Source organism: Podarcis muralis, chromosome 14, assembly GCF_964188315.1.
Source record: "Podarcis muralis chromosome 14, rPodMur119.hap1.1, whole genome shotgun sequence".
Lineage (NCBI taxonomy): Eukaryota > Metazoa > Chordata > Lepidosauria > Squamata > Lacertidae > Podarcis > Podarcis muralis.
Window position 1 is genome coordinate 55,407,312 of NC_135668.1, and position 19,686 is coordinate 55,426,997.

Here is a 19,686-nt window from a genome sequence, read left to right on the forward strand (position 1 = left end):
ATCCCTGGGTCCTCCTGCAACCTTCCTAGAGCCTAGGACCCCCTTCTCCATCTTGTGAACTGCAGTTCCAGGGGTTCCTGTGTGCCTTTGCACATGGACCCCCCAGAGCTGAACCCCCAAATACTTAACTGCCAGATCAGCTGTACTTCCTAGAAATCCATTTGTGCTCCACAGGTGGACCACACCATTTTTGACTGCTTGCCATTGTGTGACATATATTGATTGATACTTTTTCCTTTCCAATACCAATCAAGGGTCTCCCTTCTTTACTCTTTAAACTTTGCCTTGTTTTCTTCTGCCTAGCTTCCCTCTTTCCTGAGGAGCATCTCCTTCAACAACAGTGCTGGGGACTTTATGTCTTTTGATGAGAATGGGGAATTGGCAGCTGGATTTGATGTTCTGAACTGGGTTACTTTCCCCAACCAAACCTTCCTGCGAGTGAAAGTAGGAAAGACAGAACCACAGAAATCCGACGATGTGGACTTCAGCATGGATGAAGAAGCCATCACATGGCACAAAGCATTCAATCAGGTGGGAGTGGCCTCTTGGGTTTTTTCAAAAAAATGGAACATTTTAAAATTTATATCACTAATATAAATAAAAAGAGTAATGTATAAATTCTTCATCATTATTAAGCAAAATGATTCTGTAGAACCCATATGCAGTAAATTCTTTCCCCATCATTTATGATGTGAGAAGTAAATCTTACACAATGAAAAATTTAATTTCCCTTCTGCTTTGCTCCCAATATTTATATTATAATTTATTCATGCATACACCACTTTTCTGGAATAACATGAATCTGCCAAGTGATCTCGTCTTCTTGGTTCAAACTGTGTTGTCTATAATGCAAAAGGGAGTTTCCTCTTCTCCTCTCTTTTCTGGCTAGGTGCTGCCCCTTGGTTTGTGCAATGATCGGTGCCAGCCAGGCTACAGCCGGAAAAAGAAGGAGGGGCGGCCATTTTGTTGCTATGACTGTGCTTCATGTCCAGATGGGATGATTTCAAATCAAACAGGTAGGAGACATCCATGAAGAAAAATTTGGAAGGGATGGGAGTGGGACGGGGGTTTGAAAATGGCATAGAGGCAATTTACTCAGAACAAAAGGCTAAATTGATAGTTAACAATGTGGTGACAGAAGAGTTCAAAATTGAAAAAGGAACACGACAAGGTTGCCCTATCTCCCCTTTGTTGTTTATTTTGGTCCTGGAAGTGCTTTTGAACATGATTCGAGAGGACCGGTTGGTTGAAGGAATTCAGGTTGGAGCCAAACAGTATAAACTTAAAGCTTTTGCAGATGACCTGGTTTTGACATTACAGGAGCCAGAATCTAGCACGAAAAGGGTATTACAATTGATTCATGAGTTTGGTCGGGTGGCAGGATTCAAATTAAACAAGCAGAAAACCAAGGTATTGGAAAAAAACTTGACATCTTCAGAATCAGAAAGAATCAGAAAGGTTTCAGAAAGAAACAGACTTAAATGTGGTTAAGAAAGTGAGATACCTAGGGGTAAATATAACAGCTAAGAATCTGAATTTATTTAAGGATAACTATGAAAAATGCTGGTCAGAAATTAAAAGGGATTTAGAAAGTTGGTCTAGATTGAAACTTTCCTTGTTGGGCCGAATTGCTGCTATAAAGATGAATGTATTGCCAAAGATGTTGTTTTTTGTTCCAGACCTTACAGATTATGGATAAAATGGAGTGTTTCAGGAGGTGGCAGAGAGACATTTCTAAATTTGTCTGGCAGGGCAAAAAGCCCAGAATTAAGTTTAAAATATTAACTGATGCTAAAGAAAGAGGGGGGTTTGCCCTGCCAGACTTAAGGTTGTATTATGAAGCAGCAGCGTTCTGCTGGCTGAAAGACTGGCTACTTCTTGAAAATGCTGATGTCTTAGATCTGGAAGGTTTTAACAATGTATTTGGATGGCATGCATATTTGTGGTACGACAAGGTTAAAAGTCATAAGGCTTTCAAGAACCATATTGTCAGGAAAGCATTGTTTAATGTTTGGATAAAATATAAAGATCTATTAGAAAACAAGACCCCAAGGTGGCTGTCACCAATGGAAGCTAAGGCCCAGAAAAGACTCAATATGGAGGCCAAATGGCCGAAATATTGGGAAATACTAGAAAAAGATGGAGATTCTTGGAAGTTGCAGAGTTTGGAGAAACTAAAAGATAAAGTGCGGGACTGGTTACATTATGCTCAGATCAAAGAGGTTTTTAATTTGGACAAAAAGATAGGATTCCAGGTGGAAAAATCGAAGTTAGAAACAGAACGGTTAGAATCTAAAACTAAGGTTCTTTCAAAAATGTATAACTTGCTGCTAAAATGGAATACACAAGATGAAACGGTTAAATCAGCTATGATAAAATGGGCACAGGATATTGGGTATAATATTATGTTTGCTGATTGGGAAAAGTTATGGACCACCGGTGTGAAGTTTACGGCATGTAATGTAAAGAAAATATTATGAAAATGATATACAGGTGGTACATGACCCCAGTCAAGCTTGCAAAAATATATCACCTGTCTGATAACAAATGTTGGAAATGTAAAGAAACTGAAGGAACGTTCTTTCACCTCTGGTGGACTTGCCCTAGGGTTAAGGCTTTCTGGGAAATGATATACAACGAGTTGAAAAAGGTATTTAAGTATACCTTTCCTAAGAAACCAGAGGCCTTGCTCCTGGGCATTGTTGGCCAGAGGGTGTTAAAGAAAGATCGAACATGTTTTATGTATGCAACAACTGCAGCAAGGATACTGATAGCTAAACATTGGAAAACCCAAGAGTTGCCCACGCTGGAAGAATGGCAGACGCAACTGATAGACTATATGGAATTAGCAGAAATGACTGGCAGAATCCGTGACCTGGGAGAAGAAGCAGTGGAAGAGGATTGGAAGAAATTCAAGGACTACCTACAAAAACATTGTAAATTGTATGAGTGTTAAGAAAGATGCAAGAACAAAAATAAATGTGGCATCAGTAAGCTAGTTGAAAGGAATTTGAGAATAGGTGAAATTTGAGAAAAAGTCAAATTTTGAGTTAATATTATGCCTAAGTTAAATATTCAAGCTTTTGGTTAATGTATTTAAAACTAGAGACATAATATTGGAAAAATACAAAATAAGAATTGAAACAAGGTGATAATTTGCGGTTTAGAACTTTATAAACGTGGAATGCAGGAACGAGAGACGCGAGGAAGTCTAAAAAGGTGAAGAAAGTATGGATATTAAGGATTTGATTTTGATGTTGTATGTTTTTCTTTTTTATGTGTTTTTCTTTGTTTATTGTTTTTTGGGGATGGGTTTATATGTGTTTGGTGATAATGTTTAAAATCTTGAATAAACATTAAAAAACAACAACAAACAAACAGGTAGGAGACATCAGCTGCTCTATAATAAAATGCTTCCTAATCTATTTCAACAGTTTCCCCTTAATAACAGTTCAGTACTCCCTAACAGGACAGCAGTTGCACTCAGATCTGGAAGAAAGAAGACAGACACAGAGAGTTGGGCAAACTAAAGCCACATCTTTAATCTTTTCAAAGTAGATCTGTGGAAATAGGTGTGGGTCATGTCCAGTGTTCTCTGCCTGCTCCCCACCTGCCACAGCTTGCGGAGTCAGTGAAGACTGAGTCAGTGAAGACTTGCCTTCACTCCATCCCCAGTGAAGACTTGCCTTCACTCCATCCCCAGAGTTTCAGGGCTGAGAGCAAGAAAAAGGAGCAAATGTCTATAGGTCAGCCCCTGAGCTGCTGAATACTATTCAGTGAATATCATCTTACTATTTTGCACAGTGTATCACTAAGAATGATGTTTATAGATGCTGAAAAAGCTTTTGATAATGTTTCTTGGGATTTCATCGCTGATACTTGTTTGCAATTAATTAATGGCTCAGAATTGTGTTTTGGGGGCAGGAGCAATATTTATTTCAAATAAAATTTGAAAGGCCTTTGGAGATGGAAGAATCCATTTAAAAACAAAGAATGAAATATGACAGTAGAAAAACGTTGCCTTGTTTGTGCGAACTCATATATCACTCATTTGATTTCTTTAGATACAGATTATTGTTTCAAATGCCAAGAAGGTCAATTTCCAAACCACAACAGAGATCATTGCATTCCCAAGACCCACAATTTTCTTTCCTACACAGAGCCTTTGGGATTGACATTAGCTGCCTTGGCTCTGCTCTTTGCTGTGGTCACAGCCTTGGTCCTTGGCGTCTTCTCTAAGAACGGGGACACTCCCATTGTCAAAGCCAACAACCGGGACCTCACCTACACTCTGCTCCTTGCCCTCTTGCTCTGCTTCCTCTGCTCCTTGCTCTTCATTGGCCAGCCTCACCCAGTGAGCTGCTCTTTACGACAAACGGCCTTTGGCATCATCTTCTCCATTGCGGTGTCTTGTGTCTTGGCCAAAACCATCACGGTGGTTCTGGCCTTCATGGCCACCAAACCAGGATCCAGGGTGAGGAAATGGGTGGGGAAATCTCTGGCCAACTCTGTTCTTCTGGGTTGCTGCTCACTTCAGGCCAGTATTTGTGCTGTTTGGCTCTGTACGGCTCCTCCCTTCCCAGATGTGGACATGAACTCTCTGGTGGAGGAAATGATCATGGAATGCAATGAAGGCTCTGCCCCCATGTTTTATTGTGTCCTGGGGTACCTGGGATTCCTGGCCATGGTCAGCTTCACGGTGGCTTTCCTGGCCAGGAAGTTGCCAGACAGTTTCAACGAAGCCAAGTTCATCACATTCAGCATGTTGGTGTTCTGCAGCGTTTGGCTGTCCTTTGTTCCCTCTTATCTGAGCACCAAAGGAAAGCAGATGGTGGCTGTGGAGATCTTCTGCATCTTGGCCTCCAGTGCAGGCTTGCTTGCTTGCATCTTCTTCCCCAAATTGTACATAATCCTTCTGAGGCCCGACTTGAACAGCAAAGACCACCTGATTCTGAGGAGCACATAAGAGTCAACTTGCGTTGATCCCTTTAATTGTTGCATTATTAGAAAATGTAGACATTTGTTGGAAAAAAACTGGCCAAGGAAATCCCTTGCGTGTCCCAATTCTTATCTTTTTTCATAATCCGTTTTTTCTCTCCTTTCTTGTCACTGTCTATTTACATACAGCATTTTTCACAATCTCTGCTGGAAATGGTTGACACAAAAATTGAAGTCACACAAAAACAGAGTGTATATATATATATATATATATATGCAGGTTTTGGTGTCCTCGGGTGTCTTCCCGTGTAAAAGTTGGGGTGTCTAGGCGACGTTTCGACGAGGTCTCACTCGTCATCTTCAGGCTGGTGCTTTCGGCTTCTTGTTACTGGAACAGAGCAGGATCTCAGTGTTTGAGTTCCTATAAATACTGTCGAGGAGGTGTGGTGTATAGCCTCCAATGTTTTGGGCAGAGAGGCAGTTCCCAGGCTAGTGTGCCTTTTCTTCTTTTGTTCCTTAATTGCTTGAGGGATATCTTGAGTGATTTCTTGAGTGATATCCTGAGTACCACTTAGGTGGGTCATTAGGTATGGATTAGTTGCTAAAGCCTTTGTGTCTTGACCTCTTGAACTTTGTGAAGAGTTTTTCTGAGAAGATGGCTGTACTGCATTTAGTTGTGTTCTGGCTTGGCTTCGTGTATAGGGGCGAGCTGTGGTTTTGTGGTTTTCATATATATATATGAACATTGGGAGAGCGTGCTACATCCAGTCCATGGCACATCTAGTCCTGCATCCTGTTCTCACAGGGGCCAACCATATTATCATTAATACTACTATTTTTTCAGTTTGTATACCATTCTTCATTTATGGTTATAGTTACTGTACCCCATCACATTGATTGGGTTTCCCCGGCCATTCATGGTAGCTTCCGACATATATAAAAGCATAATAAAACATTACACACTTGAAGGCTTATTGATACAGAGCTGCCTTCAGATGTTTTTAATATTGGTATTCATCTCCTTGACATCTCATGGGAGGGCGTTCCCCAGGGAAGGCCCCACTACCCAGAAGGCCCTTTGCCTGGTTCCCTGTAACCTCCCTTCTTGCAGTGTCAAGGACTGGGCAGAGGAGGAATGGTGGAGACTGCCTCTCCAGCCTAATCCTTCCAGGGAAGAGGAAGAAGAAGACAGTTTAGATTTACAACAGGACTTGAGAGAGGTCACAGCTCAGAGGCAAATGAGGGGGAAAGTTGGGAAATAATTATTTGGGAAATAATGGGAGAGGAAGAGGAGGAGGAAGCAGCGGGGGGAGACAGTTGATGGACAAAATTTATTGTTAAGATGACATGTAGAACAATTAAGTAGTGCAATAAATCATCAAAATACGGAACTTGGAAGACTGGGGGCCGAATCGCAGAGGCGTTCAGTGAAACATCCCAATGACACCCCCCCCCGAAGTTCAATGGCGAGACATATGAGTTCCTTGGGTTTAAAGCAAATGTGAACATGTTTTTCAAGGTGAGGGAAGATGATTTTCAGACAGACCAGCAATGCTTTTTTATGTGATCAATCTTCTGGAAGGAGTTGCCAGGTGATTTACTGATTAATCAGCATCCTTGTTTGTTGAGATTGGACAGCTTTATGACTCACCTCAAGTCCATGTTCCAGGACCCGCAGCAGAAATCTGCAGGTACACAAAAGCTATTGAAACTGAAGCAGGGGTCTAACTCAGTAATGGGGTGCAGTACAGAGTTCAGTTTGCTGTTGCAGGAGCTAGTATGGAATCAGGAAGCCTTGATGGCTATTTACCATACAAGGCTGAGTGAAACCCTGTTGGGTGAGTTGGCAAGAATGGACCTCCCTGGAGGCATTGATGCAAGCGGCCTTGAGGCTCTATCAGAGGAAGCAGCAGAGTTGTGAGCCCTCATCGACTCAGGTTCCTCAGCACATTTTCTTGATGTCGAATTTGCTAAGGATCAGGGCATACCCATGCAGAAACTGTCGAATCCTTTGGAAGTACAGACCATTGATGGAAGACCCCTGGTGTCTGGGGTGGTTTCTCACACTACTGTGCTGTTGTCCCTGGAGCTACCAGCTCATCGAGAGCAAGCTACCTTCCACTTGGCAAAGTTGGCCATGTATCCACTAGTCTTGAGGATGACTTAGTTATGCTGACATGACCCTATCATAGCTTGGGGTCAGGGATCCCTTGATTCTGAGGAGTAAATAAGATTACTTACTTAATTGGTGTATTATGAGAAATTCTGCCATTTATTGGAAGAAAACCCAACAAGAACAACACGTGCCAAATCTATAGTTAACCTCCCTCAGACGTCACATGTAGATGTGAAACAACACTGGGGATAGATTTGAACTCTGCAGGGCCCCACATGGAAGGCTCCCTAAGGCCAAGTGACGCTCCCCAAGCATCACCCTCTGAAAACGACCATCCAAGTTGGACTCGGAACTACTAGGAAACAATGCTGCTCACCCCGAACTGAGTCTGCTGAACAAGGACCCCATAGTTGATAGTATTGAAAAGATCAAAGGGATATAACTGGGACACATTAACCTCATCTCTCTCCTAACGTAGCTTATCATAGAAAGCCACAAAAGCAGTTTCCATGCCTAAATTGGGCCTGAACCCAGACTTAAAGGGCTCTAGAAAATTGTTTTCATGGCTCTGCCTATCACCACTGGCTCAGAAACCTTGCCCAAGAAAGGCAGATGAGTGACTGGCCAGTCATTCCTTAAGCTTTTCAACGGAGGGTTTCTTAAGAAGTGGTCTTATCACTGCCTCATCTAAGCAGGCAGGGGCCGTCCCCTTGCGCAAGGAGACCTTAATTGTTGCAGAGAAGCGATATTGAGCAGCTTGGAACTTAAATCTTATGTAAGACTGACACCCTTTTAGGAATTGTTCATATGTTCCTTTAATGTTCAGAAGCATCACTTGCAGAAGGGATGATAGAGGAATAATATATTGAAACACATTCTCAAAATGTAAGCTTATCCAAGCATAGGCTCAGCTTCACTTAGAAAAACACAACTTCTTGCTTTAAACCCAACCATGTGTCTCTCCCTCTTCCAGATATGCTCTCGGCCTGTACTTTAGGAGAGAGGCCATGCAGCTATTTGAAGAAATCCGCTTTCAATTTCCATTCTTCTCTCTGTTTCACTTCAGAGACTTCACTCACCGCTCCTCTGCTCTCTCTCTATTCATTGGGAGAAGGAGCATCAAGAGTGTTTCTTCTCAATGGTGTCCAGAGAAGATCCCAAGACTTCTCTCCCAGCTGTGTTCATTGCACAGCCATCTTCCTGCGCTGTGTCATCACAGGGAAGTCACTCACACCAAAGGGAGTCCGTGACTTGGTGCTTCTCATGTAACCCTTAACCCACCACACAAGAGCCACTAGAGAACCTACTAGAATTGGCTGTTTAACCAATCAAATTCAAATTGCTTTCTGCAACCACATAGCAACACATATTTGAAAATTCCTATCTTAGCATATGAAACCCCTATACTGAACACTATTCCACTCTCCTGTCTCAGCTGGCTGTCCTCTCCTTGGTCGCTTTTATCAGCCAGTAGGGGCAAGGGGCAAATACAAATGGAACACAAAACTCACTGTTAGAGGTAAATGTAACTGTTATTGCAAAACACAACTGTGTAAAGTGTAACTGTATTAAGCATGAAACTGCTGAAAGGACAACTGTAATAACTAGGCTGGAAAATGTAAAAACAGTAATAACCAGAATGTATCCTTTCTGCAAAATGATTTCAATCTGTCAGCTTTGACAAATTTGACAGATATGCAGTTCCACCTACTGGTTCTACAGCAATTCAACTGCTTTACTGAATGGTTTACTCAGAAAACAGTGCAGGCCATTCAGAAAGTATCGGCAGTTCATGCATATATATGTCTGCTGTATTTTTTTTTATTAAAAATTTTTTTATCATTTTTTCGATACAAACAACAACCGCAAAAGACAGATACAACCAAAACCATAATGACAATAATAACACAATATGACTGTCAGGGGTTCAGGAGCAGAGGCGAGGGCAAGGGAGGAAACAGAGAGCGAGGGGGAGGAGTCCGAAGAAAGGATGAGTGATGACGACGACCCGAGATCTCCGAGTCTTTCCAGTGAATCGGAAGATTCACAGAAAGGAGCGCCAGTGGCCAGAGCAAAGGGGGGGCCTAGGGGGACACCCCAGGAGGAAGGGACCAGCGGGGGTTCAGAGGGCAGCAGTTGGAAATCGGGGCCAGCGTCCCCACCAGAGCGCAGTGGAGAGGAAGGACGTCAGGGATCGAGCCCTGGCAGCTCGCAGCAGGGAGGAGGGCATGAGTCAGGAGTGACCACGCCCCCATCGGGGAGCGAAGAAACGGTCAAGCGGAAAGTGGGAGGCTGGGCGCGCGCGCCAAGTTCAAATGCACGGGAAGGCGGCGCAGTAAGCAGCCCGGAAAGGGAGCCAGGTCCTAAAGCCCGACGCAAGGAGACAGGAGGGTCCGGGGGGTCAGCGTCAGAGGAGTCCCGGAGGGAGGAGACCACGGGGGGCAGAGGGACCCAGAGAAGGACGGTCAGGCGGAAAAGGTGGAGTAAGGCGAGGATATTAAGTTGGTGTACGAGGGGCGGAGATTCAGACGGAGCTTCGCCGGTCTAGCCATAAGACGTAGAGTTGCACGCAGCAGCTTGGAAATGGAAACTGTAACTCAATAAAGACTTTTATAAAGCGAACGCTGGCTAGCGTGATCCTCTGTGAGCTGGGATCGGGGAGCAGCTCTGACAATGACAATTCAGATTTGAACACACTGATATACCCATGACTACACCTTTTTTAACAATGTCTGCTGTATTATCACAACTACAGGAACTAACAGGGAACCGCTGGCTCCTTGGTTTTTCTTTCTTCTCTGAAGGAGTCACCACAGGCACGTCCATCAGGTCTGTCCCTGCAACCACAACACAACACGAAACCCACCATTCCTCTGGGAGCCAGCTTTCTGTTCTTCAAGGAGCTGGGAAGGTTCATGAGAACCCAGGTTACTCGCTTAGGAGTGGGTGTCTCTCAGTGGGGGTTTCTGGTTCTGACTCTTGTTCTGGGAATGCCAGCTGTGACAGGGCCGTTTAGCCAGGTGCCACTGGCCTGCTCAATCACGGCTCTGGCTCCTGTGGCTGCTCTGCCTCTGGGGTCACCACTGGGCTTACTGGTTCTGCCTCCCTTGCCTGCTCCTCCTGCTCTATGGGCCTCACCTCCCAGCTGTCCCCTTGGGATCCCTCTGTCCAGCCCTCCTCCTGCTTTTCCCCTGGGAATCGTCGCCTGGTTGATTTCAGTGGCGGCGCCAGCATTGCCCTCCCTCCGTCAGCACCTTGTAAGACCTGCCGCCCTGGTGACTGTGGTGGGTCACCGGGCCCGCCTCAAAGTTTTTTGCATACACTGGGTCCCTGGCCCGGAAGGTCTGGGGGTCCCTGCTTATCCCCACCGCTGCCTCGTCCTGAGCTCTGTCTGGGTGAAGGTGGTCCAGTCTTGTTGTGAGGCACTGGCCCATGAGTAGCTCTCCTGGGCTCTGGCCAGTCATTGTGCCGAGCTCTAGGCAGCACGGGGCCCCCTCTATCTGTACCTCAATGTAATGTTTTTCCACATTGGAATGAGGCAGCTGGTATACCTGACAGTCTGCATTATTCTAACTGTTTCCCCCCTTTCTGAACTGGTGTACAAGGATATGACAATTGTTGTTGTTGCAGCTGCTGCTGTTACATCTCTAAGGTCCAAAATCCTAAAAATGATGTCTCCGTTGGTGACAGACGTACACTTGAGTAATATGGTGCACATGTGATTGAGGAAGACTTTTGGAAAAACTAGGGAGCTCCCTTCAGATTACCAGTTTGCAGGTGGGCTGCTTGCTTTCCTGTGACTCGCCATTCCCCGTGCACTACTCAACGAGAAATATATATGATTATTTTGCTCTTATTCTTTTGTCTCACAGAGCATAATGCTCAACAGAGATAGCTTTGAAACGTGTAATTATCTCAAGCTGATGGGTATCATCATCCATCTTGCCAAATCCCATGTACATTTTGTCAGGCCATGAACACAGTCAGTATCAGAGTGTAGTATCATAGATAAAATAAACCTTGTGTCATTCAGAGCTCCAGTGAGAAATTCTGAATACACAGGATCTCATGGGTCAAATCATTGGCACACCCCCTTTATCAAATTAATCCAGAGCCATTGAACCTAATGCAATTTATGGTGGATGAGAGAAAAATCTGACTTTCTGCATCACTGTTGGTCAAGATGGCAAGAACATTTCTGCTGCTGATTCTTCTCTTCCTGTGGCTCCAGATGCCTCCAACTGAGTGCAAGGAGGACTCTGAGAGATGCGCCATGACGGATCCATTCCAGCTTCCATACCAGTATTATCAGAGGGGGGATCTGATCATTGGAGGAATTGTTAATAATTATGGCTATTTATCTGAAGAAATAGATTTCCAGCACCATCCAAACATGAAGTTTACAGATGAACTTTTGTAAGGAAATCACTCTCTCCTTCATAGTGTACACTTCTATATGCTGCTATAGGCTACAACTACACCACACAAACCATGGCATGCTCGGAAAACATTTGACTTCTTGACTTTTTTCCATGTATGAAGGTTAAAATTACATTTCCTTCTCTTTATATTGTGATCATGTCATTTTCTACTGTGTTGCTTTATTCCTCATCTGGAGGTTTCTATCTTCTGCCTCTTCTGCTTTCTCCTCACCTGATCTCATGTTTCTCACCTGATCTCATGCTTTATCCTCATCCTCCCTCTGTCTGTCCTTCCACACCATGCAGGGATGGTTGAACTTTGCAACAAAGCTTCATCCCCACATTCACAATAACCACCATTTATTCTGACAGTCACAGATGCTGTAAATCAGGAATATAATAGATTCTGGATTATATTTCCAGCTGCACCATTTAAATAATATTGGGTATAATTAACTGAAGTGTTGCAAACTTTTTTCCTCAATACAAAGTACCTAACTGAGGTTTGTGCAGTGTAGATCAATTGAAACTAATGCCTCTATGTTTGTCTGATCTATTAATCATATGAAAATAGTGTGTGTGTGTGTGTGTGTGTGTGTGTGTGTGTGTGTGTGTGTGTTGCAGGATTTGAATATTCTGCACAAAACTAAATGCTTTTTAGATGAGATATTCCTAAAGGTGACCGAATATTGAGCATGAATTTCCATTATTAGGTGTTAGGAAGCACAATGCATATTAGGTTTCTGCTTATTTGTGTTATTTAATCTTTTGGAATTTGCTGGAAAAAAGCCAGAAAAGATGAATACTTCTGACACATTTCCAACTCTTTTTTTAGTTCAACACTGAAGTACTACCAAAATACTCTCTCCCTGGTGTTTGCTGTGAAAGAAATAAATGAGAACCCCAACATCGTCCCAAATATGAGCTTTGGGTTCCACCTCTATGATAGCTTCGTGAATACAAGGATGACTTTTCAGAACACCCTGAAGCTTCTGTCCACCACAGAAAGGATTGTCCCCAACTTCAAATGTGACAAGAAAAGAAATATGATGGCTGTTATTGGAGCACTTGAGTCTGACATTTCCCTTCACATGATTCTGATCTTAGGCATCTATAAGATTCCACAGGTATAATAATAATAATAATAATAATAATAATAATATGCAAGGAATGTACTCTGATAAAAAGCCTCAGCTTAAAGCAAGGGCTGTAAGATCTAGGGGAAAGTGAGTTGTTAGTAAGACTAAGGACTCAGCTAGATTGGTAAAGGAAAAGCGTTCTGTATCCATTGTATATGCAATATAAAACTGTGACACCAGATGGCGCTGTGGAGTCCCGTCTTTCCCTATCGGATTTCCCTGTATGAGTTTATAGCAGGTTTAACTGAATTGCTTCTTTGACGCTTCTAGATCCAGCCAGTTGGCGGCAGCATGCTTGCTTGTGACACTCACAATTACCAGGGCACAGTTCAATAATTGTTTTGTGCTTACTGTGAAGAAATATCTTTCTCAATCACACATGCTATAACACTTCTAAAACAGGGAACTTGTGCTTACATCATTCAAATTCCTCCAATATACAAAACTAAAGAATATATTTTTACCTTCAATGAATTCTCATGGGGTCCACTTCAGGCAGTTATGTGGGATGAATACTAACCCATCATTGTGAGATTGATTTCTTCCTTAGATTGCTTATTGTGTATTGGCTCCAGTGAGGAGGACCGAGTTGGAGCTCCAAACCTTCTTCCGGATGGTGCCCAATGAGAAATATCAATATGCAGGGATTGTCAAGCTGCTTCTTCATTTCCGGTGGACGTGGGTCGGACTTGTTGCATCGGATGATGAAAATGGAGAGAAGTTTATGCAAATCTTGGTGCCAATGCTTTCCCAGCATGGAGTTTGCACAGCCTTCAATGAAAAAGTACAATCCTTATCTCAAGGGATGGATCATTTCAATTCATGGGAACTCATTCGGGCTAAGTTCTCTTCCCTGGTGGTCTCAGAAGTCAACATATTGGTTCTATGTGCAGAACCTCAGACCATTACAGTTGTGAAGTGGCTGCAATATTTCTATTCATTGGATGAAGATATTGCAGATAATTATGCAGGTAAAGTGTGGATTTTGACAGCCCAATGGGCCTTCTCATCAGAAGCAATGCAAAGGTATTATGACATTCAAGCCTTTGATGGTGCCCTGTCTTTTGCAATTCACACAGAAAAAGTCCAGCGATTTAAAGAATTCCTTCAGAACCTAAACCCTAACTATCCAAATGGAGATGGGTTCATCCAGACTTTTTGGCAGCAGGCATTCAATTGTTTATTTTCTGTTTCCAGTGAGCTCAATGAAAGCAGACACACATGCACTGGCAAAGAGAGTCTGGAGAGCCTTCCTGGGCACATTTTTGAAATGACCATGACTGGTCAAAGTTACAGCACCTATAATGCAGTTTATGCCATTGCATATACTTTGCATAAGATTCTCTCATCCAGACCAAAACACAGAAGGATGGCAGGCAGAGGTGGACTCCATCCTTCAAACCTGCAACCTTGGCAGGTAAGATATCATATTCAGAATAAATCTTTGCTTGGGCTAATCTAATGGATGATGACACAACGTCCATAGACTGAATACACACAGAAGGAAAACACCTCTTACAGCATTTTCCTCTCCCACACAAAACAAATGTTCTTTTCAGTGCTTCCCTGTTTTCCCTTGCCTTCAAGTTGGAGCCAGAATCAATATATTCCCTGTACTTCCCCTTCAAGTTGCAGAAGTGGAAGTATCTCCTCCTGCACTTCCTCACAGAGAAATGTCACCTCCTTGTGGAACTCAACAATGTTCTACTGCCCTATGTGTTTGTGATGCTGATATGTCAGAAGTGGTGAAGAAGGAGGCATGTTATGGGACTCGATGTGTTAAAGATAGTATGTTTTTAACCTTGAGGAACCACCCCAGTACTTCTCTTGGGCAACATCTCACCATTTGACATTGCACAAACGAATGATGTTTGTCTCTCTGTACCTATTATAAAATTTACCATTACCGACTCTCTATTTCCCCCCCTTCCCCCCACCCTCCCAGAAGGTCTTCCTTTCTTACCAGGCTCTCAGAAGGTCCAGGGAGGGTCCTGGGTGTGCAGCCCTCCCCCTTGCTTGCTGAGATCTGGGAAGGAGGCATGAGGGCGCTTCCCTCCCAAGGCCAGGTGAGCAGGGCAGTGCACTCCATTCCAGCCTCGGGGAAGAAGACACAAGGCCCCTCGATGCACCCCAGAGCCCAAGAAAGAAGGGGCCCCCTTGCTTCCCAGGCTGTGGGGAGGTCATGACGGGGCTCTGGGAGCATCCCTGGGTCCTTCTTCAACCTAGAGTGCAGCTCCAGGGGTTCCTGACTTTGCATGATTTTGCCTTTGCACATGGACCGCCAGAAAGGAAGCCACACATAAGTGGCAGGTCAACTGTACTTCCTAGAAATCCATATGTTCTCCAAAGGTGGACTACACCATTTTTGGCTTCTTCCCATTGTGTGACATATATTGATTGACACTTTTTCCTTTCTAAAGCTAATAAAGGCTCTCCCTTATTTACTTATTGAACTTTTCCTTGTTTTATTCTGTCCAGCTTCTCTCTTTCCTGAGGAGCATCTCCTTCAACAACAGTGCTGGGGACTTTGTGTCTTTTGATGAGAATGGGGAATTGGCAGCTGGATTTGACATTATTAACTGGGTTACTTTCCCCAACCAAACCTTCTCGCGAGTGAAAGTAGGAAAGGTAGAACCACAGGAATCGCACTATGTGGACTTCAGCATGGATGAAGAAGCCATCACATGGCACAAAGCATTCAGTCAAGTGGGAGCATTTCTTTAATATTAAGAATACAAATACAAGAATAAGGTTCAATATTAATAACATTCTTAAGACCGGTTAATGCATGATTATGTTAATGCAATTCCTACAATAAAGGAAGCTCTACTGCCAGATTTAGCCAGGTTACATTAATGTAGGAGTAAAGGTAAAGGGAAGGGAAGGCAAAGAGCCCCTCGACGGTTGAGTCCAGTCAAAGGATGTGAGAAATGGCAGAGCGCACGTAAACACCATTTGCCTTCCCACCATAGTGGTAGCTATTTCTCGACTTGCACTGGGATGCTTTCGAACTGCTAAGTTGGCAGGATCTGGGACAGAGCAGTGGGAGCTCACTCCATCTAGTGGATTCGAACCTCCAACCTTCCGATGAACATGCCCAAGTGGCTCAGTGGTTTAGACCACAGCACCACCTGCGTCCCTAATGCAGGAGTAAATCCTATGGAAACAACGAAGACTTATTTTTCAGAAGACAAGGGAAGGAGAAGTTATCCATTTGTGTTGAAGGAAGAGTACTTGTCTTGTAGTGTTTCTCTGAGCTTAATGTATTTGCTTCCTATTTTGCCTTCTCTGCCAACACAGTATATTTCAGAATTGGTTGTTTATTCCTGTCCTCTTCCCATCCGCCATCTTAGTGAGATGAAATATTCAATTTTCCTTCTCCTTGACTCCCAATATTAACATTACAATTTATTCACGCGTACACCAATTTTCTGGAATAACATAAATCTGCCAAAAGCTTGTCCTACATGAAACAGCTTTATTCTGCACTGCATCATAATCACTAAGTAGGGAGGGTATCTTTTGTCATGGAAACTTTGCTGTTTACCCTATAAGAAGAAAAGCAATAAAAAGAATTATTTATTCTAACGGGGGGGGGGGGGGCTTTTTAAAAAAAAAACCTGGGAAAATAGAGGCATCAGTGAAACATGGAATGTTGGATCTGGTTGTCAGGGAGGAAACCAAATCATAGCTGTCAACTTTTCCCTTTTCTTCTGAGGAATCCTATTCAGAATAAGGGAATTTCCCTTAAAAAAAGGGAAACATCGGCAGCTATGAACCAAACGTTCATTGTGTGCTTCCCGACTTAAGAAACGTGTCATCTAAAGGGGGACCTTGTGAGACCACTAGGTCCAAGGTCTAAAATTATCAAGAGGCTGTCCTGAGTTATATCTTAGACCCAGCATTTAGGCAACTGCCGTTGCATTTGTGCTAACAGAGCAAGCGATGTCAGCATTTCACTCTCCCGCTGCTGGATGTGTGATTGTTATATCACATGTCTGTGTTTACTTTCCAGCCTTGGAAAGTATCAGAACAGAAGTCAGTCTTTTCTCTTCTGCTCTATTGTACTTTTGTACTTAGTTTCTCGCTTTCTCTTGGAGAAGATGTGAGAGGACGCCATGATTGCTTTGTCCTGTATATGTTGCGTAATAAATTACTTAGAATGCCACACCTAAGCTCCACATCGTTTCTGCTATACTATGCTGATTGAGTGTGCACATATCTTATGATATGAGTCACTGGTGTGCACCGGGACTGAAGATTATGGATGTCCCGGGCTGCATTTCATCAGGAAGACAACTCGATCTGGGGGCTGCTTGTGCTCCCCCCGGCATGTTCCGAAAATGCTCTTGTCTCTTTGGTTCAAACTGTGCTGTCTACAATGCAAAAGGGAGCTTCCTCTTCTCTTTTTCTGGCTAGGTGATGCCCCTTGGTTTGTGTAATGATCGGTGCCAGCCAGGCTACAGCCGGAAAAAGAAGGAGGGGCTGCCGTTTTGTTGCTATGACTGTGCTTCATGTCCAGATGGGATGATTTCAAATCAAACGGGTAGGAGACATCATCTGCCAGTGTGGTGTAGTGGTTAAGAGTGGTTAAGAGGGATGGACTCATAATCTGGTGAACTGGGTTCGCGTCTCCGCTCCTCCACATGCAGCTGCTGGGTGACCTTGGGCCAGTCACACTTCTTTGAAGTCTCTCAGCCCCACTCACCTCACAGAGTGTTTGTTGTGGGGGAGGAAGGGAAAGGAGAATGTTAGCCGCTTTGAGACTCCTTAAAAGGGAGTGAAAGGCGGAATATCAAATCCAAACTACTCCTCCTCCTCCTCTTCTTCTTCTTCTTCTTCTTCTTCTTCTGCTCTATAATAAAATGCTTCCTAATCTATTTCAACAGTTTCCCCTTATTAGCAGTTCAGTACTCCTAAACAGAACAGCAGTTGCACTCAGATCTGGAAGAAAGAAGACGGACACAGATAGTTGGGCGAACGAGAGCCCCAACTTTAACCTTGACAAAGTAGATCTGTGGAAATAGGTGTGGATCATGTCCAGTGTTCTGTGCCTGCTCCGCACCTGCCACAGCTTGCGGAGTCAAGGAAGACTTGCCTAACCCTCCATCCCCATAGTTTTAGGGCTGAGAGGCAGAAACACAAAATCAAATTCTGCTGCTCCAAGATATCATAGCGGGCTTCTCACTTTTCAGTAGAGATGACCGTTTGCTCTTTCAATGGCACCATATTAACAGTCGTCAATACTTTGCTTCCAAAATTTCTGGTGATGTGATTGATAGCACCTATATGGTTTATAAAGAAAAAATACCCGTTGCATTTTACTGGTTTCTACTTATCTCTGATACTTGTTTCTAAATAATTAATGGCTCAGAATTGTGTTTTGGGAGAAGAAGCAATATTTCTTTCAGAGGAAATTTGAACTGCCATTGGAGATGGAGGAATCTATTTCATTACAAAAAATGAAACATGCCAGAAGAAAAAGGTTGCCTTGTTTGTGCGAACTCATATATCATTCATTTGATTTTTTTAGATATGGATTATTGTTTCAAATGCCAAGAAGGACAATTTCCAAACCACAGCGGAGATCATTGCATTCCCAAGAGACAACATTTTCTTTCCTACGCAGAGCCTTTGGGATTCACGTTAGCTGCCTTAGCTCTGCTCTTTGCTCTGGTCACAGCCTTGGTCCTTGGCGTCTTCTCTAAGAACGGGGACACTCCCATTGTCAAAGCCAACAACCGGGACCTCACCTACACTCTGCTCCTTGCCCTCTTGCTCTGCTTCCTCTGCTCCTTGCTCTTCATTGGCCTGCCTCACCCAGTGAGCTGCTCTTTACGTCAAACAGCCTTTGGCATCATCTTCTCTATTGCGGTGTCTTGTGTCTTGGCCAAAACCATCATGGTGGTTCTGGCCTTCATGGCCACCAAACCAGGATCCAGGATGAGGAAATGGGTAGGGAAATCTCTGGCCAACTCTGTTCTTCTCACTTGCTGCTCACTTCAAGCCAGTATTTGTACTGTTTGGCTCTGTACGGCTCCTCCCTTCCCAGATGCGGACATGAACTCTCTGGCGGAAGAAATCATCATGGAATGCACTGAAGGCTCTGCCCCCATGTTTTATTGTGTCCTGGGGTACCTGGGATTCCTGGCCATGGTCAGCTTCACCGTGGCTTTCCTGGCCAGGAAGTTGCCAGACAGTTTCAACGAAGCCAAGTTCATCACTTTCAGCATGTTGGTGTTCTGCAGTGTTTGGCTGTCCTTTGTTCCCTCTTATCTGAGCACCAAAGGAAAGCAGATGGTGGCTGTGGAGATCTTCTGCATCTTGGCCTCCAGTGCAGGGTTGCTCGCTTGCATCTTCTTCCCCAAATTGTACATAATCCTTCTGAGGCCAGACTTGAACAGCAAAGAACACTTGATTCTGAGGAGCAAATAAGAGTCAACTTGCTTTGATGCCTTTAATTGTTGCATCATTACAAAATGCAGACATTTGTTGGGGAAAAAACTGGCCAAGGAAATTCCTTGTGTGTCCCAATTCTTATATTTTTTATACTCCCCCCTCTCTTGTCATTGTCTATTTATTAACAGCATTTTATAAAATCTGTGCTCAAAGTGGTTCACACAAAAATCTAAATTTAAACACAGCAATGCATAGGAACATTGGGGGAAGTTGCTGAATCCGGCCCATGGCGCATTTCGTCCATCATCCTGTTCTCACAGGGGCCAACCAGATTATCTTTAATATCATTATTTATTCAATTTGTATACCACTATTTATTTATTTATTTATTACTTACTTACTTACTTACTTACCCATCCATTTGATTGGGTTGCCCTGGCCACTCTTGGTGGCTGCCAGCATTTTTTAATACATAATAAAGCATTGCATACTAGAAGGCTTCCCAATACTGAGCTGCCTTCAGATGTCTTCTAAAGGTTATATTGTTATTCATCTCCTTAGCATCTCACAGAATGGCCTTCCCCAGGGAAGGTGCCACTACTGAGAAGGCCCTCTGCCTGCTTCCCTTTAACCTCACTTCTCGTAGCATCAGGATCTGGTCCTTCCAGGGAGA

The 19,686-nt window shown here is 43.6% G+C and overlaps 2 protein-coding genes across 2 annotated transcripts; both read left to right on the forward strand.

Moving 5' to 3' along the window:
• Positions 1 to 318: 318 nt before the first annotated feature.
• LOC144325501 (vomeronasal type-2 receptor 26-like) lies at positions 319 to 4,966 on the forward strand. Its single transcript, XM_077918940.1, has 3 exons — positions 319 to 531; positions 890 to 1,016; positions 4,065 to 4,966. Exons 1-3 carry the CDS (start codon positions 355 to 357, stop codon positions 4,964 to 4,966), a joined length of 1,206 nt encoding a protein of 401 aa, XP_077775066.1. The 5' UTR covers positions 319 to 354.
• Positions 4,967 to 15,162: 10,196 nt separating this feature from the next.
• LOC144325516 (vomeronasal type-2 receptor 26-like) lies at positions 15,163 to 19,100 on the forward strand. The gene is made up of 3 exons (XM_077919013.1): positions 15,163 to 15,320; positions 17,034 to 17,160; positions 18,148 to 19,100. The coding sequence occupies exons 1-3, from the start codon at positions 15,279 to 15,281 to the stop codon at positions 19,047 to 19,049; spliced, it is 1,071 nt and encodes a 356-aa protein (XP_077775139.1). The 5' UTR covers positions 15,163 to 15,278; the 3' UTR covers positions 19,050 to 19,100.
• The last annotated feature ends 586 nt before the right edge of the window (positions 19,101 to 19,686 follow it).